Raw genomic sequence first — 24,341 nt, 5'->3', positions numbered from 1 at the left:
TTCTCATTGTCCTTAAAAGTTTATAAGCTATACAGTAACAGTATGAGACATTGTACATTACATTATCTATTGCACTGTATATTATCTATTGTTTTCTTAGTTCATTTAGAAACTTATCAACTTTGTTACTGTTATAAAAATACATTTTAGGCTTTTTTGCTTCTCTTTATTATTCTATATTTTATTGACATGATCTCATTTTATTTTCTTCTTTCTCCTACTTTGGGTTTGATTTCTGTATGTCCCACATATATTTTGTTCCCCTATTCTTCCTCTCATATTTTTCAGAATGATTCAATTATTTGATGGCACTTAGCACTCATTAAAAATTCTTAGCTAATTATGAATAGAAGAGTATTATTAAAAAGCCAGCAGTAAGCATTGTATTTAAGAATGTAAGACTTAAATTTTCTTCTTAGGATTACAAAAAAAGAAAGATACATGATAGTCCAATACTAAGTATGTCATTTGGATATCTTCAGCAATAAAACAAGAAACAGGTAGAAAATATGTTAGCACTAAAGAGAAATAAATAGACCTTTCATTACTTGAAGCTAACATGATTGTGAACATATAAAATTCAAGTGAATCTAAGACAAACTACTATGATCAAAAAGGTGTTAGCAAGGCTGAGTAATACAAGGCTAATATACAAAATCATTTGCATTGCTATACAGCAGCACAAAATACATAGTAAGTATAATTTTTAAAATGATGCTGTTTACAATACCAAAAACAGGAACAACTAAACTCTCAAATACAAGGAATAAATCTAACAAAAGATATTTAAGACACTCCTCTGAAAAACAACAAACTACATTGAAAAAAATTAAAGAGGACAAGTAAATGTGCCATTCAAATCAATCCAAATAAACATTTCAGAGTTTTTTTCTGGAGAGGGAGGTGAAGTAGAAATTGATAAACTGCTCACAAAGTTTTATCGAAACACATTGAGCTAAGAACAGCCAAGACAATCTTTAAAAAGAAAAAGGCCAGAATATTTGCACTATAAGATTGCAAAATTTAATATAATCCTAGAGTGACTAAGACACAGTAGTATTAGCATAAGGATAAACAAAGAGCAATAGAAAAGAAATGGGTCCGAAAAAAGACCCACATGAACTTGACCCTTTGATTTACGACAAAGGAAGTACTGCAGTATAAGAGAAGAGATAGTCAATTCTACAGACGGGGATGAGTTAACTGGATATTCAAACTGAAAAAAAAATTACCTTTATTCTTAACATAAACCAAACACAAAAATCAATTCCAAATGAATTACAGATCAAATGTTGTAGGTAGCATGAAACTTTACACAGAAAACAAAAGAGTGTATTCTTATTATCTGGTGTTGGGACAAGATTTATCTTAGAATACAAAAAGCAGTAATCTTAAATTATTTTATAGTTCAGACTGCATCAAAAAGAGGGACTTTTATTCATTATAGGACAATGTTAAGACTGAAAAGGTAAGCAACAAAGTAAGAGAAACTGTTTTTCAATAACCATATCAGTAAATTACTTACATTAAAATATATAAAGAAGTCTAGAAATATAGAAGGAAAAATACAACCCAAAAGGGAAAAAAAATACAGCCAACACTCGAAAAGCTAATTACCAAAGAGAGATAATCCAATGGTCAAAGACATTGAAAAGTTGCCCAACTCATCCATCTTAAGATAAATGCAATGTAAAGCCACAGCATGATTTCATGACACCAACTAGAGTGGTTAAAGTGAAAAATATAGGCAATATCAAGTGCTGACAAAGCCGTGGGCCAAACGGAATGCTTGTAGAACTAATAAATCAGACAACTATTTGGTATTAGATATTAACATTCTCTTATCCTTCAACTCTCAGATTTATACCCAATAGAAATACATTCACATGTTCACCAAAGATGGGTACAAAAATGTTCAGAGCATGGTTATTCACAAAAAGGTCTCCAACTAGAAATAACTCAAAAGTTCAAAAATAGTCAAGGAAATAAATTCTGTTATATGCATACAAAAGAATATTATGTTACAATGAAAACAGGCCCTTGTTACATACAATCATAGAATATGAATCTCACAAATATAAGATTGGGACAGAAATCTAACAGCAAACTCACCTAAGATGCTTAAGCCAAAATTGAGGTTATATTTCCATGAAGTTGTGAAAGAGGGGCAAGAGGAAGCTTTTTGGGGGGTTTTAATTTTCTGCTTCTCAATCTGGGTGCTGGCGACACATAAGTGTTCATTCGGTGAAAGTTCATAAAACTATATACTTAAAACTACTACAATTTTCTTACAGTTTAATAAGAAGCTAAAATCAAGTAATATCTTACACTGTGTTTTTAAGATAGTGCTTTAATATACTCAGATTATTTATATTATATACTCAGTATATTATATTTAATATACTCAGATGATCGGCAAGCAGGAGGGCTTTGTACTATAATATATGCAAACTAATAACGAAAGCACAGGGACACCGAGTCTATACTTCCTACACTGTTAGGGGCAAACATGACTGAACTAGAATCTTTCTATCCAAGTGAACATTAATTTCTCTGAGGATTCACACCCAATAAACTAAAGTTCTAAGTTAATAGATTAACTACAGTCTGTCACATGCCTCCTTTTTAGAGTTTTTCTGTCAGAAGTAAGTAATACTCAATGTGAGATGGTGGGAAATGTGTCAAGCTGGAAATACTCCTTCAGAATGAATTTCTGAAAAGGAAGTTAGCATTTAACTCATCCCATAAGGAGGAGCTACAATATGTCTTCTTTAGACTACACACACATATAGACACACACGCACAGAGAGAGAGAGAAAACAGGATATTAGGAGAAAGCTTAGGAGGTAGATTGATCAAAGCAACATAAATATTCTTTTTTTTTCATTTTCCATCATCTTTTTCATATCTTGAAAAATCTGACAGGATATCTTCTAATACTACTGGAAATGTGGAGATTTTAAAGCAATCAGGAGGACCATAAATGACAACATTGTGTTCATTCTGACTTTGTTCATTGATTCCATGGTGCTCAATGAACGATGTCTTGGAATTCTAAAAAGGAGCTCTTATTACAGCAAAAAGTAGCTTTCAAAATTAGGAAGCACATTGGAGAACTTTAATAAATAAAGTGTTAGACATTAGCAAATGGAATCCAGAGCTTCAGAAGAAAGAGTCTAAGATATTGACTAGGTGAACAACTGAAAGTTGCATAGGGAAATCATTATAATCCAGGAAAAAAGAGCTCATAATCATGAGAGAAGAGGCATTCTGCTAAGTTCCCAATAAACACTTCCTATGCAAAGCTAGCTGACAGCCTTTTCCCAAGAGGACGATACAGAGAAAGATGAATGTCAGGTTAAGAACTACTAACATCTGAAATTCTAATATATCAAGAACGGTTACAATCTGACAGCATATTATATAAAATACACAGCGCTTTATTTGGAATTCTGTTTTTCTGTTTGCTGTTGTTTTGGTGTGTGCGTGTGAGGTGTATCATTTCATGCACCTTTTATACTGGCTATAAGGGAAGCCTTTACCTGGGTCAAGGTTTCTCAACAGCAGTGCTACTGACATTTGGGACCAGACACTCTGTTGCAAAGGCTGTCTAGTGCACTGTAGGGTGTGAGCAGCATCCCTGACCTCTCCCGTTTAGGTGGCAGAGGAACACCATCACCCCAAGTTATGACAATAAAAAATGCCTCAATGTACTGGCAAATGTGTCCTGAAAGGAAAAATTGCCCCTGACTGAGAACTACTGACTCAAATGGATAAAGAAAATGCCACCTCTCTTGTCTTCTTTTTGCAATAAATTCCATAATCCACTAACAGATGGTTGAAACCTGATGGTAAACTGGATTTTATCAGTACATGTTAACTAAGGTAAAGGTATATGGTACATAAGTCATAGAAAGAAGCATGCAAATACTTTTGTTTGCTTGACTAAAAGAAAAATCTTTTATAATTAAAAAAACACTCAATTAATTTTTACAGTAAGTCTTCAAAACATCTTCCCAAGTTTTGGATTTTGGAAATTAATTAGTTGGGAATGAGCTTATGTACTTCCCATGGATAAATTTTCTCCTACCAGTCACTAATACTTGATTGATATTCAGAGACAAATTTTGGTTGAATTGCCTTTGAGTTAAGGGGTAGATGATTTCCATGCACATACAATTTTTGGATAAGTAAATTTGTTGAGGTGATAAGGTTTAAAAAAAGAAAAAAGAAAGATTTTTAGAAAGCTAAAATTAAGAAATCCTCTTCGGCAGTCTAAAAGAGGAATAATTTAAGAATTTGGCTTGATTGAGTCTAGTTAGAAATTTCCTGAAGCATTTAGAAAGAGCACTGGTGTTGGAAATTATTGGATAGAATTCAAAAGGGAAACAGAAACCTTGGTTTCTGAAAATATTCTACTATGAAAAAGGGAAGTTAAACATAATTTTTTTCCTTAAAAGGCTACCAACAGTTTCTAATCTTTCATAAATAAGAAAATGGAGTAAGTACAAAAAGGCTAGTTAATGGCTAATTCTGGGCAATGAAAGAAAGAGACACTTCATGTCTAAGTACGTAAGGATTCTCTTTTTCAAAGACCAGTTCAAATGCCACCTTCCTTTGTGGAATTTTCCTCTGTCTTCCTAATCTGAATGAATTGTTTCTTCCTCTGAGCTGCCAACAGCACACTGCTTATGTTTCTATTAGGAAGTTATGCTTTTCCTTATGATCTACAGAGAGAACTGCCCTGATGTTTTTCTCCCTGTACGTGTAAGAACTCCACAGGCTGGGACTGCACTTATTCCTATTACATCCCATATAGCAAAGGACACAGGTCTAGTGTGGATAGAAATTTTCTAAATGCCCATTGAAGGCATCATTTACACTTATCTTCCTGGTTCAATACCTTGCAGTAACTAATAAATAATTATTAATACTAGAATTTAGTTGAAAAGTTCAATGTTTTTTAATAATTATATGTTAATGCATAAATCTGTAGAGCCATGCATTTGTACCCATGCATTTGTATGGGTAAGTTCATAAACAAAAATGAAGAGTGATTGAAGTGGTCATAGGTCAAGGGACATTTTGATAGTATAGAATCATAGATGATTATAACAAAAGTATCTTAGAGTTTATTTACTGCAATTTCTTAGTTGCAGAGAAAAGTAACCAGAAGCCTATCTGTATACTGATGATCTGATAGCTAATATAAGAGAAACCAGAATCATATCACAGATTTCTTACCCTTTATCTTACTGCCTAGAGCCCATTTAGCCCACACAAACTTAAGAGTGGTAAGCTGGTAGGCCTGGGAAATAAGTACCTGCCATAACAGAATAAAAAGTTTGAATTAGGAATTTTCAGGTTAGTATCAATATTTTGGCCCCACTTTACAAACAGCAGGGTATCCACACAACAAAAACAAAACAAAAATAAGCAAACCCAAACCAAACAAAAAATTAAAAAAAACACTCTGGAATGCCTTTAAATAAACTGACTAAATAATTTTATAAAATGTTATTTGAATAAGATTCTTATTTTTCTGCATATTAGCAGGTACTGACTTTTAAAGCATCATTACCAGTTGGTGCATCTCCTTTGGCTAGAGTAAATATGATAGGGACTCCATCTACCAAGCAAGACTATCTAAGCATTAATAAAATAAACATGCATAACAAAACTGTCTGGGTATCAATATATAAAAGTAATAAGATTGTGCAATATATGGACAATCCTTTTTCTTAAAATTATATTTTATGATAATTCCTCATATGTAATTTTAATTAACAAAGATCAGTTAAATTTATCCCACTTATAAAAGGAAACCAAGGTATATATATATATATATATTCAGATGAGAACTATGAATTTGATTTTTGTATAGCCCTGATTAAAATTTATAAAGATAATAAGGAAATCATTTAAGAGCTATAAAGTAACACAATATAATAAAATTCTCTCTGGTGTTTTGGGGAGATGTAATTACTATGGAATATTAAATGGGAAAACAGAAATAGAGCTCTTAATCTACATGAATAATTGGGATTCCTGCACAGCAGACAGTTTTGCTCTTATAAAACTTTAAAAGATTGGTTTCTACAATTTCAGCTGTCATCATCATAGTCTTTATTAATGGAAGAAACTATTGATGACTGGAAATTTAATTTGATTAATCTAAATAGTGAAGAAATGTACTGACTCTGTAATTGGAAATTCACAAATAATCTACATTTAGAAATACATTGTAAGCTAAATTTGATCAATTCTTTCTGGAAAATTGCCATTAACTGACTGACTTTCTGATCAACAGCTTTAAGACATATATCTTTCAGCAAAAGCAATGAACATAGTTGTGTTAACTGTAGGTTACTTGTTTTGTTCCTTTTCTTACACATATTTTATTTTTTGCAGTCATTTTATATACCTTCATCTTTCATGACTCAACTCGTCCCTCCTAATTCATAGAAATCCATTAACAGTTTTGTACGTTAAGTTGTAAAACAACCAGCAAGTGTCATGCTAAGTCCTTCAAAATGCAAATATTGCTTAGAAATACTATGTTAGTTAAAACTTGAAATTGAAGTATGCTCACCATTCTGATAAATAAATTCTGAATAGCGAAAACAGAATTTCCTCCAACCAAGAGCAATTGCATATTTGGGAGGAGACAGTGTAATTAGACAGTGTAATTGGGGATTTTTTTTTCATAAAATAAAAATAGATTCAAATCACATCCCAGAAAGAATCCCTATTATGTCTCCAGCAAGGCAAGGATAGAGGAAATAGAAAAGGACATTCATCAGTCATATTTGGGGAGGAAAGGGGGAAGGATTATATATTTTAAAAACTTGACTAGTGTTTGAAAGACACTTGGTTAAGTAACTTAGTTAAGTCAGTAACCCTGAAGTCAGATTTAATTTTCTTTAAAATGGAAAAAATGTGGGGGGGGCAAAGATGGCAGCGTGAGTAGAGCTGCGGAAATCTCCTCCCAAAACCACATATATTTTTGAAAATACAACAAAGACCACTCTTCCTAAAAGAGAGACCAGAAGACACAGGACAACATCCAGACCACATCCACACCTGCAAGAACCCAGCGCCTTGCGAAGGGGGTAAGATACAAGCCCCAGCCCAGTGGGACCCGAGCGCCCCACACCCCAGCTCCAGGCGGGAGGAGAGGAGTTGGAGCAGGGAGGGAGAGGGAGCCCAGGACTGCTAAATAGACAGCCCAAGCCATCCACACCAGAGCGCAGACACAGTACAGGCGTGCGGTCTTGGATACTAGGGAAACAGGACAGTAAGACTTGTGAGCAGGTCCCTGCAGCCAGCACCCTGGGACAGAGAAAAGTGAGCGCTTTTTAGAAGTCTTAAAGGGACAGGAACCCCAAAACTGGACAGAAGCATCCTGAGACACTTAGTTCAGTGGAAGGGAATCTGGAGAACTCTGGGCCCTCTAACCCCCTGGGCAGGAGGGAGCACAGAGGCCCCTCATGGAGATAAATAGCCTCCCAGCCATTCCCCCACCAATGCGGCTCCACCATATCAGAACAGCAGCCCGAGGCAGGTGATGCCAACAGCAACAGTGGAGATAAACTCCATACCAGCCGGGCAGGAAGCAGAAGCCCTGTCTGCACACAGCTGCCCAGCACAAGCCACTAGAGTTTACTGTTCTCCCAGGAGAGGAAGGCCACAAACCAACAAGAACGAAAGTTCTTCCAGCCGTCACTCGTGTCAGCTCTGCAAACTATCTCTATTGCCATGAAAAGGCAAAATTTCAGGCAGACCAAGATAACAGAGACAACACCTGAGAGGGAGACAGACCTAACCAGTCTTCCGGAAAAAGAATTCAAAAATAAAAATCATAAACATGCTGACGGAGATGCAGAGAAATATATAAGAGCTAACGGATGAAGTCCAGAGGGAGATTACAGACATCCGGAAAGAGATTACAGAAGTGAAACAAACTCTGGAAGGATTTATAAGCAGAATGGATAAGGTGCAAGAGGCCATTCATGGAATAGAAACCAGAGAACAGGAACGTGTAGAAGCTGACACAGAGAGAGATAAAAGGATCTCCAGGAATGAAAGAATTCTAAGAGAGCTGAGTGACCCATCAAAATGGAACAATATCCACATTATAGGGGTACCAGAAGAGGAAGAGAGAGAAAAAGGGATAGAAAGTGTCTTTGAAGAAATAATTGCTGAAAACTTCCCCAAACAAGGGGAGGAAATGGCCTCTCAGAGCACAGAGGTACACAGAACTCCCATGACAAGGGATCCAAGGAGAGCAACACCAAGACACATAATAATTAAAATGGCAAAGATCAAGGACAAGGGAAGAGTTTTAAAGGCAGCTAGAGACAAAAAGGTCACCTATAAAGGAAAACCCATCAGGCTATCATCAGACTTCTCAACAGAAACCTTATAGGCCAGAAGAGAATGGCATGATATATTTAATAAAATGAAACAGAAGGGCCTCGAACCAAGGATACTGTATCCAGCACAATTATCATTTAAATGTGAAAGAGGGATTAAACAATTCCAAGACAAGAAAAAGTTGAGGGAATTTGCCTCCCACAATCCACTTCTACAGGGTATTTTAGAGGGACTGTTCTACATGGGAGCACTCCTAAGACTGAACAGATGTCACTAGAGAAAATAAAATCACAGCAAAGAAAGCAGACCAACCAAATACTAACTAAAGGCAAAAAATAAAAAGAACTACCCACCAAAAGCAGTTAAAGGAAGCACGAACGAGCACAGAATAAAACAACCAACATATAAAGAATGGAGGAGGAGGGATAAGAAGGGAGAGAAGAAAAGAATCTCCAGACAGTGTATGCACCAGCTCAATAAGTGAGCTAAGTTAGGCAGTAAGATACTAAAGAGGCTAACCTTGAACCTTTGGTAACCACAAATCTAAAGCCTGCAATGGCAATAAGTACATACCTTTCAATAATCACCCTAAATACAAATGGACTGAATGCACCAATCAAAAGACACAGAGTAATAGAATGGATAAAAAAGCAAGACCCATCTCTCTGCTGCTTACAAGAAACACACCTCAAACCCAAAGACATGCACAGACTAAAAGTCAAGGGATGGAAAAACATATTTCAAGCAAACAACAGAGAGAAGAAAGCAGGGGTGGCAGTACTAGTATCAGACAAAATAGACTTCAAAACAAAGAAAGTAACAGGAGATAATGAAGGACATTACATAATAATAAAGGGCTTAGTCCAACAAGATGATATAACCATTCTAAATATATATGCACCCAACACAGGAGCACCAGCATATGTGAAACAAATACTAACAGAACTAAAGGGGGAAATAAACTGCAATGCATTCATTTTAGGAGACTTCCACACGCCACTCACTCCAAAGGATAGATCCACTGGGCAGAAAATAAGTAAGGACACGGAGGCACTGAACAACACAGTAGAACAGATGGACCTAATAGACATCTATAGAACTCTACATCCAAAAGCAACAGAATATACATTATTCTCAAGTGCACATGGAACATTCTCCAGAATAGACTACATACTAACTCACAAAAAGAGCCTCAGTAAATTCCAAAAGACTGAAATTCTACCAAACAACTTTTCAGACCACAAAGGTATAATATTAGAAATAAAAAGTCTACAAAGAAAACAAAAAGGCTCAGAAACACATGGAGGCTTAACAACATGCTCCTAAATAATCAATGGATTAGTGACCAAATTAAAATGGAGATCCAGTAATATATGGAAATAAATGACAACAAAAACACATAGCCCCAACTTCTGTGGGATGCAGCGAAAGCAGTCTTAAGAGGAAAAGTATATAGCGATCCAGGCACACTTAAAGAAGGAAGAACAATCTCAAATGAATAGTCTAACATCACAATTATCGAAACTGGAAAAAGAAGAACAAACGAGGCCTAAAGTCAGCAGAAGGAGGAACATAATAAAGATCAGAGAAGAAATAAACAAAATTGAGAAGAACAAAACAATAGAAAAAATCAATGAAACCAAGAGCTGGTTCTTTGAGAAAATAAATAAAATAGATAAGCCTCTAGCCAAACTTATTAAGAGAAAAAGAGAATCAACACACATCAACAGAATCAGAAATGAGAATGGAAAAATCATGACAGACTCCACAGATATGCAAAGAATTATTAAAAACTACTATGAAAACCTATATGCTAACAAGCTGGAAAACCTTGGAGAAATGAACAACACGTAGAAAAATACAACCTTCCAAGACTGACCAAGAAGAACCACATAAGTTAAACAAACCAATTACAAGCAAAGAAATTGAAACAGTAATCAAAAAACTACCCAAGAACAGAACCCCTGGGCCAGATGGATTTACCTCGGAATATTATCAGACACACAGAGAAGATATAATACCCATTCTCTTCAAAGTTTTCCAAAAAATAGAAGACGAGGGAATACTCCCAAACTCATTCTATGAAGCCAACATCACCATAATATAAAAACAAGGCAAAGACCCCACCAAAAAAGAAAATTACAGACCAATATCCCTGATGAACATAGATGCAAAAATACTCAATAAAATATTAGCAAACCAAATTCAAAAATATATCAAAAGGATCATACACCACAACCAAGTGTGATTCATCCCAGGGATGCAAGGATGTTACAACATTCGAAAATACATCAACATCATCCACCATATCAACAAAAAGAAGGACAAAAACCACACGACCATCTCCATAGATGCTGAAAAAGCATATAACAAAATTCAACGTCCATTCATGATAAAAACTCTCAACAAAATGGGTATAGAAGGCAAATACCTCAACATAATAAAGACCATATATAATAAACCCACAGCCAACATCATACTGAACAGCGAGAAGCTGAAAGCTTTTCCTCTGAGATTGGGAACAAGACAGGGATGCCCACTCTCCCCACTGTTATTTAACATAATACTGGAGGTCCTAGCCATGGCAATCAGACAAAACAAAGAAATACAAGGAATCTATATTGGTGAAGAAGAAGTTAAACAGTCGCTATTTGCAGATGACATGATATTGTACATAAAGCACCCTAAAGACTCCACTCCATAACTACTAGAACTGATATCAGAATACAGCAAAGTTGCAGGATACAAAATTAACACACAGAAATCTGTGGCTTTCCTATACACTAACAATGAACCAATAGAAAGAGAAATCAGGAAAACAACTCCATTCACAGTAGCATCAAAAAGAATAAAATACCTAGGAATAAACCTAATCAAAGAAGTGAAAGACCTATACCATGAAAACAACAAGTCACTCTTAAGAGAAATTAAAGGGGACACTAACAAATGGTAACTCATCCCATGCTCATGGCTAGGAAAAATCAATATCGTCAAAGTGGCCAGCCTGCCCAAAGCAATATACAGATTCTATGCAATCCCTATCAAATTACCAGCAACATTCTTCAACAAACTGGAACAAATAGTTCAAAAATTCATATGGAAACACCAAAGACCACGAATAGCCAAAGCAATCCTGAACTGAGAAAGAAGAATTAAGTGGGCAGGATCTCACTTCCCAACTTCAAGCTCTACTACAAAGCCACAGTAATCAAGACAATTGGGTACTAGCACAAGAACAGAGCCACAGACCAGTGGAAACAGATTAGGGACTCCAGACATTAACCCAAACATATATGGTCTATTAATATTTGATAAAGGAGCCATGGACATACAATGGGGAAATGATAGTCTCTTCAACAGATGGTGCTGGCAAAACTGGACAGCTACATGTAAGAGAATGAAACTGGACCATTGCCTAACCCCATACACAAAAGTAAATTCGAAATGGATCAAAGACCTGAATGTAAGTCATGAAACCATAAAACTCTTAGACAAAAACATAGGCAAAAATCTCTTAGACATAAACATGAGTGACCTCTTCTTGAACATATCTCCCCGGGCAAGGAAAACAAAAGCAAAAATGAACAAGTGGGACTATATTATGCTGAAAAGCTTCTGTACAGCAAAAAATACCATCAATAGAACAAAAAGGTACCCTACAGTATGGGAGAATATATTTGTAAATGACAGATCCGATAAAGGCTTGACATCCAAAATACATAAAGAGCTCACCCACCTCAACAAACAAAAAACAAATAATCCAATTAAAAAATGGGCAGAGGAACTGAACAGACAGTTCTCCAAATTAAGATGGCCAACAGACACATGAAAAGATGCTCCACATTGCTAGTTATCAGAGAAATGCAAATTAAAACCACAATGAGATATCACCTCACACCAGTAAGGATGGCTGCCATCTAAAAGACAAACAACAGCAAATGTTGGTGAGGTTGTGGAGAAAGGGGAACCCTCCTACACTGCTGGTGGGAATGTAAATTAGTTCAACCATTGTGGAAAGCAGTATGGAGGTTCCTCAAAATGCTCAAAATAATCACCATTTGACCCAGGAATTCAACTCCTAGGAATTTACCCTAGGAATGCAGCATTCTAGTTTGAAAAAGACAGATGCACCCCTATGTTTATCACAGCACTATTTACAATAGCCAAGAATTGGGAGCAACCTAAGTGTCCATCAGTAGATGAATGGATAAAGAAGATGTGGTACATATACACAATGGAACATTATTTAGCCATAAGAAGAAAACAAATCCTACCATTTGCAACAACATGGATGGAACTAGAGGGTATTATGCTCAGTGAAATAAGTCCAGTGGAGAAAGAGAAATACCAAATGATTTCACTCATCTGTGGAGTATAAGAATAAAGGAAAAACTGAAGGAACAAAACAGCAGCAGAATCACAGAACCCAAGAATGGACTAACAGGTACCAAAGGGAAAGGGACTGGGGAGGATGGGTGGGTAGGGAGGGATAAGGGCGGGGAGGAAGAAGAAAGGGGGTATTATGATTAGCATGCATAATGTGGGGGGTGGGAGAAAGGGGAGGGCTGTGCAACACAGAGAAGACAAGAAGTAGTGATTTTTTCAGAACATTTTGCTATGCTGATGGACATTGACTTTAATGGGGTTTGTGGGGGGGAACCTGGTATAGGGGAGAGCCTAGTAAACATAATATTCTTCATGTAATTGTAGATTAATGATAACGAAAAAAAAAAGAGAAAGTCAAGGGGGATTACTCCCTCACAGGATAAAATTAACTGCAAATCAACGATTAATGCATGCTTTACATATCCTTAATTTTGATCTTTTAAAGGGTGTCAGATGATCAGCTATGGAAGTACATTTTTCTGATAATATTACTTCCTCTTAAAAAAAAAAAAGCAGTTCCTGTGTGGTGATCCTCAATAGGTTCTTCACAATGGTATAAAGGTCATACCAAAGTGTGGGTAAAGGGTTTGTTTGTGTTTATGCAGAGGATCAAAGCCTAATTTGGCTACCCAGAAAACGAATTAAGATATGATATGAAGAAGAACTTCCAACATCAACATCCTCTGGAAGAGTCATTCCAGAAGATGACCATCAAAAATCTTCAACAAAGATCCTGGCACTGTTGCAGTTGTAGCTGCATTCATCCCACTGGTTCCTGGACTTGCCATTGGAATGCAGAAGGAGATATCTAAGCTGGCCTGTGCATACAGTAAAACAACAAATTTGACTGGATTTGTACTGTCGGAACTCAACCAAGAATTAGGAGAAGTGCAAGTTGCAGTGCTCCAAAATCGTGCTACTATAAATTACTGTTAAAAGAACATACGGGATGTGAACAGTTCTCAGGAATGTGTTGTTTTAACTTGTCTGATTTTTCTCAAACTATTCAAATTCAGTTAGACAATATCCATCATATCATTGATAAGTTTTCACAAATGCCTCGGGTACCTAACTGGTTTTCTCAGTTTTACTGGATATGGCTGGTAATTGTAGGTCTGCTTTTGTTATATAGCTGTATTCCTATTATGTTAATGTGTGTACTAAATTTAATTAGTAGTTTAAAACCTATACATGCTTATGTTACTCTACAAGAAGATATGTCAAAGAAATAATCAATCTTCCCATGTTTTCTTCCATCTGATACTTCTATAGCTTTTCTTCTTCCTTCGTAATTACAATCCTTTAGTAGAATTCATGCCTCATATCGAAATTACCAAGTATCATAATTCTTCCAAGTGGTAAAGGTACCTCAAGACAAATGCTGGGCATAGAAGCCACAGGGCATAAATCTGCAAAGAAGTAAAAAGCTAACCTTTTCAAACAATATTGCTTCTCTCTCACCAACTTTACATTTCCCTGTATGGCCCTGGAAGATGACTGGTTAGCCAGAGATGGGTAAGATTCCTCAAGGGAGGAACAACCTAAGATAGGCACAGTCGCAGGGGGGCCATCAGGTGAGAAATTGGGGAACAACAGAGGTGAAGCTTAGAACCTCACCCCCACCCTCCCCCCGTTTTGATAGAAATCTTCTGCATCCATGGATGTTTTTCTGCCCTTGTCTAGCTTGGATTAATACTTAGTCTATAGGCACACACCTGATCATCTACATTTGCCCTCTTATAGCACTAAATTATGTTTTCTACCTTTATCTTGCGTCTACCTACCACGTCAGCATTTTATTTAAAAAATAATAATAATAATAATAAGGGAGAAATGTGGGATTCCTACATAAATCAAGTATAGAAATCAAATGAATAATCACATCTGACTTGTCTATAGTTCATGATGCATGATCAAAACTGAAAGTTTCTGTGATGACTGCCCTTGCACTGTTCACCATGTAAGAACTTACTATGTAAGAACTTGTTCACCATGTAAGAACTTGTTTGTTATGCTTCAGAAGATTGGAGACTGTTGAGAATTAGGCTTGGGGTTGATTAATGATTGTGCATTGAGTCCCCTATACAGAATTTTATTGTTGTTAACAACCATTTGATCAATAAATATGAGAGATGCCCTCTCAAAAAAAAAAAAAAGATGACAAAACCCAAAATAAATAAATAAATAAATAAATAAATAAATAAATAAATAAATAATAAAATGGAAATAATAATATTTTTTTTACCTCATCAATATTTTGGAATGATTAAAAAGTCACTGTATATAGTGGTTAGTAGCCTGGTTCACAGTAAGTGCTCATCAATATTAATTGCTACTATTAAGTCAATGGAACTCCCACAATCAAAGATTCAAAATTTTTTCTCATGGAATTTTAGAATCTTAAGAATTTTTTTTTTTGTAGTAAGCCTAAAGAGCATTTTGAAATCTTAGTAGTCTTAATATTTGATATATTTCCATTAAGTGAGTTCTGAACAAATATGTTTAGTAATAAATTTCAGATTTTTAAAGAACTCAGTCATTTCATGTGGATAAACTTGCATTAGATAAATCAACATGTTTCAGAACAGAAGGTTATGATGTTTCAGGAGGTTACAGTATATTTCTGTGCAGTCAGGAGAGTATAAATTCATGCCTCACTGAATACATATTGACCTCCTCCATAAAGGTTAAATCTATTTCAATATTGACATTTTTTCTCCATATTAAGAATCTGAGATCATAGTCAACAAAAACAGGCTGGAGTAATTTTCAAATTAAAAGAAAAACCTGTTTACACTGTTGCTTTGCAATAGGCCATGGGTTCAAGACAAAGGCTGATGAAATTAAGGAGAAAAAACAGGGCATAATGAGCCCTTGGTCAGCAAGGGAGCACGCAGTGAAGCACATGGACTGTGGATCACAGGGCATATTCTGGTGGCTTTAAGACGTGTCTGCAGGCTGTGACACTACTCCCGTCAAAAGGTGGAGACACCTGATCCCCACCAGGGAAAGGGCCAGCCTCCCTCACTGCGTGGATGAATGGGATGCAGTAAGGACACTGCTGGGTCAGAAGAATCCAGCAGCCCTCGGGCCCTGATGCTGGGACCCCGCAGAGAGCTGCCTATGTTGAGGCTGCCGTGGGGAGGAACCATGTAAAGAGACCAGTGAGAGAGAAAGAAAGAGACCGACCTGAGGAGCCCTGCTCTTCAAACTTTTTAGTCCAGACACCAGATACTTAAATGAAAAAAGCCTTGAAGACAATTCCAACATAAGTCATCTGCTGCGTGGAAGTGGATGAGACCCTGAATTTTTTATCTAAGCATTTCAACACCCAGATTAGCGAGCAAAACAAATAATTGCTACTGTTTTAACTATTGTTTTAGGGTGGCTTGTTACATAGCAACAAATGATCAGATTAATGAGGCCTTTCAAAGGAACTAGTTATGTTACACAAGTGTTCAATATGACTTAACATGTATATAGAATGTCCTAATTTTGCTTATGTCATTTAGCACATAGGTATCAGAGGAAGACAGATGTGCAGAAGAAATGTCTAACATAAGCCAGTGAACATATAAAAAAGATTCATTCATTCAACATGTGAATTTTATTGAGCATTTTCTATCTGCTGAGTGATTTTCTAGGCTTTTGGGATATATAATTGACTAAGACAACAAACAAATAAATTATTTGTTTCCATAGTCTCATGAGAGAGAAGGACAGTAAGGAAATATGAATAAAATAACTCCAGGTTATGTGATAAGAAAAAACAATAGATCATGGAAGGGAATTAGGGAAAATTTATTTAAGATAGGATTGTAAGGGAAGATATTTCCCAGTAGACTGCATTTGAAAATTAACATTCAAGGCCAAAAGAACAATAAATGTTTAAATCATGAGTTGTAAAAGAACAAGAAGGCTAATGTGTCTAAAGTAGAGTGGGTAAAGTGGAGAGGGACATAAAATGATGATGAGGAATTTGAATTGCATTTTAGGGGAGAAGGGACATCATGGGATGTATCTCATCAGGGGAATGGTATGATTTCAATTGCACTCCGAATCTGTTGATAAAAATACATGCCCTTTTATTCCTGGGCACACAGTAAGAATATATTTCCCAGCCTTCATGTCATTGGCTATGACTATATGCTTAGGTCTAGTCGACATAATGTGGTATCTGGCCCATAAATGCATATCTGGCCCATAAAAATCTCCCATGTGTGCCATTCAAGCTCCTTTCCACTTTCAGTTGAAAGGGACGGAGGCAACATTGAGAGTAACCTCAGTAGCCACGGGTTGAACACGGCCGAGACATAGTCAACCTACGTGCCTGAAAGACTATGTGGAGTGGACTCTCTACCCCTACCTGCTTCCCCTTCCAGCACCAGTCACACACACCACCACCACTAGCATTATCAACTAGGAAACACCCTCAACTCATTCATGTAAAACATTTAAAGTGTTTTTGTTTTGAATAATTCCATTTATGGGTCTAAGTTGCTAACTAGGCCTAATCTACTTTATTTTATTTAGTGGATAAGCAGCTCCTTCTAAAAAAGGGGCAGGAGGGAAAAAAGATTAATGGAAAGACTATCTTAATCAACTAGGGGAGACACACTGATCATTTATACAGGGTAGTAACAGTGAACTTGGTAAGATATAGTCAGATTCAGAGTGTAGTTTGGAGAGCCAAAAGGATTTTCTGATGGATCACATTTAAGAATGTCAACTACAATCTTGAAAGTTCTTGTAATTCTTCTATATTCTTGTGAAACTGAATAACTGAACAGAATTTTCTGACTCACTTTTGACTTAGAATAGAATCCACAGAATTCCATAGTGCATGCAAAACAAATCTCCTTCTCATGCAGAATTTCAGAGGAAGTGAAAGAAACTTCATTCTGTGATCCTTGGACTTTAGAGAAAATTAGGCATAGAAAAAGGGTCAGAAACCAAATTTGATTAAAAGGATGTCCTTGGAGAAAATTGTGAAATACAGCTTCTTCCAGGATTGAGGTAGTAGAAGGAGAACCTGTCAATTTCATCTCAGTCCTACTGAGGGGCTTTTCTCAGGACCAGACAGAGCTCTGAAATATTCTCTCTGAAATGGTGCCTAACATATCAGAGGAGACCAAATCCTGTGTGGCAGGAGGACAGAGAGGGCTACTCTAGAATCTGTGCACTCCCACAGGTTCACTGGTAAGCATTTACACCACACAGATGTGAGTCACATGACAAAGAAGGGGTCTTGTGGGCTTGTCTTGGGCTCTGTTTAGTCGGTTGTCTGGAGGAAAGAAAGCAGCTCTCAGCAGAAAGGGGATAAGAATTTACAGCACAAGATGCTCAGAAATATCACACATATGTGGATTCTCAGGACATTCGATGACTAGAGAGCTCTCCTTGCATCTCTTCTAGATAGAAGAATCTCCCAGGAGGCCATTAATGTGCCACTTAGGGAAAAAAGAAAGCTTCATTTAGAGAAGACCTCCCTACCCACCCCAAGACAGGAAGGACAGAACCCAGCTATTGAGTCCGAGTCGGGGTAGGTAGAGAGGAGGGTGAAGAATAGACAGACAAAGAGGAAGAAGCCAAGCGTACCACTGCTACCCTACCCCAGAGTTTCACCCTGAAGGTCTCCAGCCCAAAGTGGACCCAAGCTGGGCAAGGGAGAAAACATTGCATTAAATCGGTTTTGGAGTTTTATTAATATTTCAGATCATGCATTCAAAACACCAAACTAAATGCATACTTGTGATTTGAAGGTACTGTAGAACTCTGTATGTCAAACAACGAGCAGAAGGGTCATGGAACCTCTCTGTCTTTTCCTTCTGAAACAGGGGAAGATTAAGCCACTGAATAAATTTAAAGAGACCACGGTACACTAAAATACAGTAGAGTCTTAACCACATTATGAACCATGCTTGTTCAATACACTGACTCAATTCATGACAGAAGTAATGTGAACATTTCTAAACACAGTGAATTGTAACAGAGAACTTTAGGTGGGAATGACCTATTATCTAACAGGAGTTTGGAAAGCACTGAGCTCAGGCTACCCAATATGTGATAGAATTTTCTTATCAAATGTATCAAGCAGCTGCTTCTCTCCTGACTTGGGAGAAATGAGGCACAAACACTACATTTCTTAAATGATCTATAAGAAAATGCATTGTCTAACACAATTTAAAACATAAGAGATTCCTCTTCAGTTTTGAGCTTTTTATCTACATGGAATGCTATTCTTATTTACTTTAAAGTGTTCTCTGTTTTAAAAAAAAATCATATGACAAGTCCAGAAGTGTCCCTAGAGGTTTAAACCTATCCATACTCCCTGCTCTATTTTGTCCATGGATTTTCTCAAATGGTAATGGGAATTCTATGAACTACATTTTCTTGTGCTTGTTCAGGAAACCTGATCTATGGATCTGGATAAGAATGAGGGGGAAATAAACCTAAAGTTCTATTTTTATTATATCCATGACACAGTTATCTAAGACATTGCAGAGGTCTACAATACAGAAGACCTGAAAATTTATTCGATATACTAAAAAGAAACCCATGATTCTTTAACTGAATTTCTTAGCCTTTGTGTCAGAAATCAGATGCCTCACATTATTGTAGCAGGTTTCATCACCAGTTTAATCTAGGACCTGTTAACCAAAGCTATTTCTACATTCGCAAGATTATATACAAAATTGATTTTATGAATTATGTGAATGGCACTGCTGAGAAGTTCCACTGGTAATGTAATATGACTATGCAAATGTACAATTCAGATAAATTGAAGGCATAAAAATAAATTATAAATTGGAGAAATACATTTTTAGGGCATTATTTATTTATTTTAGGTCATTCATATAAAAGTTGGAAACTGTCCTTTGTAAGAACACAGATGAAAATTGCTAAGTAGGAAATATAGGAGGAAAATCATTCTCTGAACAAGTATTTGCTGTGGACTGAGTTAGTCCTTGTCAGAAGGTGACTGAGCAATAGGCATTTTATTCTGGACATTTTGCTGCTCGTACAGGGATTCAAAATAGTTGGAGATGACCCCATGGTCAAACTAGATTTAATGTGCCCTTTTTCTGTCTTTGATAGAATAATCGATGAGAGATTCTATATTGTATCCATGACATTTAAGTATGGCAATGCTGTAATTAACCTCACAATTATTATAGCAAGATTTAGCAGCATTATTTCATGGCTACTTGGAAAAACATGAGCTTAAAAGCAAACAAAGACAGAAACAATAAACACTGGTGATTATAAACAAAGAAAAACACTGGTGTACAGGTTTTCCTTTGAGATTTGGGGTGGAGAAAGAATCTGGTTACTCAGTGAAACAAGGTTTACAAGGTGCCCCATTTCACCAGCAGAGAAACCTAAAATAGGAAGGTTAAGATACTTCCATTCATGGACCCTATCTTTTTATTTATTTCTATATATTATTCCTTGGTATTCTTATATTCCTCACAGAATTAAAAACTCCTTTGAGGATAGGGATTAGTCATTTATCTTTGTAGTTACACCCATGCATTCCTTACAAATTTGCTGAGTCATTAGCATATGGTAGTGGTCCGGTATTAGTCTCTAAAATTAAACAACTGAAATAGAGACCACATTTCATGGATTTTAAAACCCTTATTTATTTTTACACTTTAGCTTTCTAAAATCATGATGTGTCTTACATTCAATAGACTTTTACAGGTTCTATCAGCTAGGCACAACAGTGGTGATCTGGTGTGGATTATAAATGTTCTTAACAACAAAGAGGAATGTTGTGTAGAAAACCATAGTCATGAAAGACTGGAATAAAAACAGATTTTGACATTGCGTTGGTTCTGTGTGTGAAGTTTCAGAGATAATTTAATCAGTTTATTTTTCTTTTAATTTCCTTTTTATGTATGCTAGTACGTGATTTTTGCTGTAAAAGAAAACCTAAATGTAAACAAAGCTGAAATACTTCTCTCAATAACTTTCTATCTTAGAAGGAAACACTGTGGTAGCTTAATTGGCATTAGATTTTATTTTGCACTGATATAGAAAAAAATGGTACATTTCACAATACTAAATATTGCATAGCTTAAAATTTTGTAGCAGGTAATGCACTATTTACAGTGTCTTGATTAACACTATAACACCTTGCAATATTTGAATAGAGTATATATTTGGTCAAGTAGAATATTTCTGATAATTTGGATAACAGATAGCTGTGGTCATTAAAACTACAATATATATTCACAAAAATCACAGATATTAATCTTAATATACTCAATTATATTTTACTTCCATTGTAATCCCTCATCTTGAGAAATTTTTATTCATCTGCAGGAAGAGACCTCTTGGGCATCTAAGTATCTTTTTGAATTTAGAGGTATGGCATGGATGTCCATCCTCCATCCTCAACCCAGCACCATGCCAGGGGAAGTGAGATGGGAAGAACCATAACCTCCTTGCACAGTAACTTTATATGCTCTAAAACAGAGGGATAGTGTCTCCTCTACATGTGGGACCAAGACCCCAGCTTGTAGCAGCCCCACTAGAATAACACTGCTGTTGACTTAGCTACCCCTTTACATCAGTTCCTCAAATAAATTTTGCCTTTTACTATCTCTGACTTTTCCATGCCTTTCCCTAATCTCAGTCTGTTAAAACATTACCCAGGCCTGGTGAATATGTCATTAGATATTCCCCAATAACCTTAGCCAGAAGGTACTATAATTTTTTACATGTCTATAGCTTTTGCTTATTCTTGCCAAACACTATCATATGGCTATTATGTATTTTATGTTCACTATTTGACAGCAGAATCCTTGATTAAAAGGTAATGTTTTATAGATCTCTATATAATTCCACAATTCAAAATCTGCTTGATGTAGGGATTAAACAAATGTTTATTAAACCTTAAATTGACTTAAATTGATACAATTGTTAAATTCCTAAGCTAATACACGATCTGTATGACAAGGTTTAAAACTCTTCACCACATATGCAATTTCATTATTTTTTTTTACTAATATAGAAACTATTCAATGGTGTCACTAAGAATATGTTATAAAAATTATTCAATGCAAATATAAAGCATAGTTATTAAGATTTAAGAATTTTAGTTTCCATTTATAATTAAACATCATTATCATTTATAAGTAATTTCTATGTATGTTTCATATATGAGCCATATTTCAGGAAATATTTTTATGTTAAATATTATTTACTTTTATGTGATATCCTGGTTAACCCAGAAATCTATGATGTAATACTCTCTCAGCAAACTTACCTCTCACAATAATGTTGGTGGACTTTTTTGCAGGATTTCCCACATTATTATTGGCAATGCAGCTGTAAGTACCAGCATCTTCTGAGGTGATGGTGGGTATGGTCAAAGTCCCTCCATTCAAAACAGTCTTTTCAGGCAGGGTCCCAAAGGACCTGACCCAGGTAAGAGAGGGTGCAGGCTCTCCTCCTGTCGTAACACATACTAATGTTATGGCCTCTCCAGGATTTACAACTATAGGCTCATCCACCAAGAGCTTAATTGACGGAGATGCTAAAAGACATAAACAAAAGAACATGCACCTATTTAGATCTACTACAACTAGCACTCATAAGCATGCTTTATATTTATTCAAACAATTAAAATGAAATATTGTTCTCTTGCTAAAATCTTACTGCATTAATCAAATTTAAACCAGATGTAATGGTTACATATTTTAATTATATGGTATAAACTTGTAGAACTGTATTAAAATGTTACATATGGAGACGGGAATTATATTTTATGTTTTCTTGGATTATTGCTCCAAAATTAGAATGACAAGAGGGATTAAAGTCTTTAAACAAAAATCCCTTTCTCTTTTGGTGCTGACAATCACCATTTGTTTTTGTCCTTCCAGGTATAAACATTGCAGCTGTTTAGTTCTTGTATTTTCATGATGAAGATTGTCAATTTTTAAATTTTGGGGGTAATCTGAGGTGAAATGATACATTTTTGCAAGCTGAACACAAATGAGTAAAAAGAGATAAAGGCATAGATCATTCCAGTCTTTTACTATGCAGTGGACCTGGTGTTTTATCTCAAAAGGAATAACACAATTATCAAATTCAAATGAAGTTTCCATTCTTAACCTCTAACCTTTTCATTCACAGAGGTCTAAGGAATGAGTTCTCATAACCACTACTTTAAAACTTAGACACAATTAGACAAATGAGAGCTCAGACAGAGTCACCAAACTGTGCCTGCCACCCCTCCTATGTTGGGGTTACAATGATCTTCCCAGTGAAAATAAGTCATTTGCAATCTTTCAGGTTAAAAAAGACAAAGATAAATACCCATTCAGTAAAAATGCTGTGTTCCAGACTTTTCATCAAACACTCAAAATAGAAACTGCACAAAAACTATATTCCCATACAGCAGTCAGTGCTGGCCTTCATAATGAGTACCTAATAAAAACAGGGGGATGGTGTTTGTGTTCACACATTCAGAATTATTTTGTGCCCAAATTAAAATTCTATTGAATGAATCAATCCATATTAGAAACAAAGTGTTCAATTGTATTGTACGATTTTTTAGGTATTAGCTTCAGTTTAGAGTTAGAGAATGTTGTCCTCAGAATAAAAGACAAACTCCATGTGTGGAAATTTTCTCCATGTTGATCCTTCTAACATCATTTTAAGTAAAGTATCTTCATAGCCCTTCTGAGGTGTTGACTTTAAATTATAAGGATTTATGATTAAAAACCTGTTGGGAAATGTACACAATGAAAATATGCAAAAGGTACTGCAGTTTGGTAGAAAGTATCTCAAATAATTATTTAATGCTGTCAAACTTATGGAAAATAGTACTAATTAAATATTTTTAAAATTCTAAATTATTGATATATCATCATGAAAAAGTAACAAAAATTCCTATAGCCCAATTTGAGGTAGATAGTATAATCTTGCAAAGGTATTTAGTTAAAACTCAATTCTAGACATTCCAATATTTGTATATTTACAAAGCTCATTCGTTTTACATTAGATTTTAGTAAATTAAAAATCCCAAGGGCTAAGGGCCATTAGTAGCATATGTTTGGTCTATGGAAACACACAATGGTGACATCAAGTCAAGAAATATTTGCCCCTGAAATTGACTTGTATAAGGATGAGTTGTGTTTGAGATAGTTTTTAGATAGTTCTATGATAGTTATCTAGATAGTTGTTAACTAACTAGATAGTTAATATTAAAAAAAAAAGCTTAAGAGAACTTCAAAGCTCAAAGAAAGAAAACCCCTATATCACAGGAAGACCACTGTTTTACCCACAATGCACTGCAGAACTATATTCACAATCTTACTGGGATTTATCAAGCTTAAGTCTAAATCATGCCCTAGAGAAAAAAATTAAAGTAGGAAAAAGATAAAAATATTTTTTTCTATTATTACAAATACTTTTAAGAAAAAAAATGGTGGTTACCATGGGAGAGGGGATTGGATCGTGGGTGGGAAGGGTGAGGAGGATAAAGAGACACAAAAATCTCAATCATAGTATAAGTTGGTCATGGGGATGGAAGTGCAGCATGGAGAATACAGTCAATGGTTCTG

General features: G+C 35.7%; 1 protein-coding gene across 1 annotated transcript in view; it reads right to left on the bottom strand.

Annotated features, from left to right (window-relative positions):
- MDGA2 (MAM domain containing glycosylphosphatidylinositol anchor 2) overlaps window positions 1-24,341 on the bottom strand; it is an 862,553-nt gene that overhangs the window by 266,428 nt on the left and 571,784 nt on the right. The window contains exon 6 of the mRNA XM_037016589.2: window positions 22,040-22,309. Coding sequence (XP_036872484.2) covers window positions 22,040-22,309 — 270 coding nt within the window. The remainder of the gene's footprint in view (window positions 1-22,039; window positions 22,310-24,341) is intronic.

The sequence above is a fragment of the Manis javanica genome, chromosome 8 (genome assembly GCF_040802235.1).
Source record: "Manis javanica isolate MJ-LG chromosome 8, MJ_LKY, whole genome shotgun sequence".
NCBI classification, from domain to species: Eukaryota; Metazoa; Chordata; class Mammalia; order Pholidota; family Manidae; genus Manis; species Manis javanica.
Note: the sequence above shows the minus strand (reverse complement) of the source record. Positions and strands in the feature narration are given on the sequence as shown.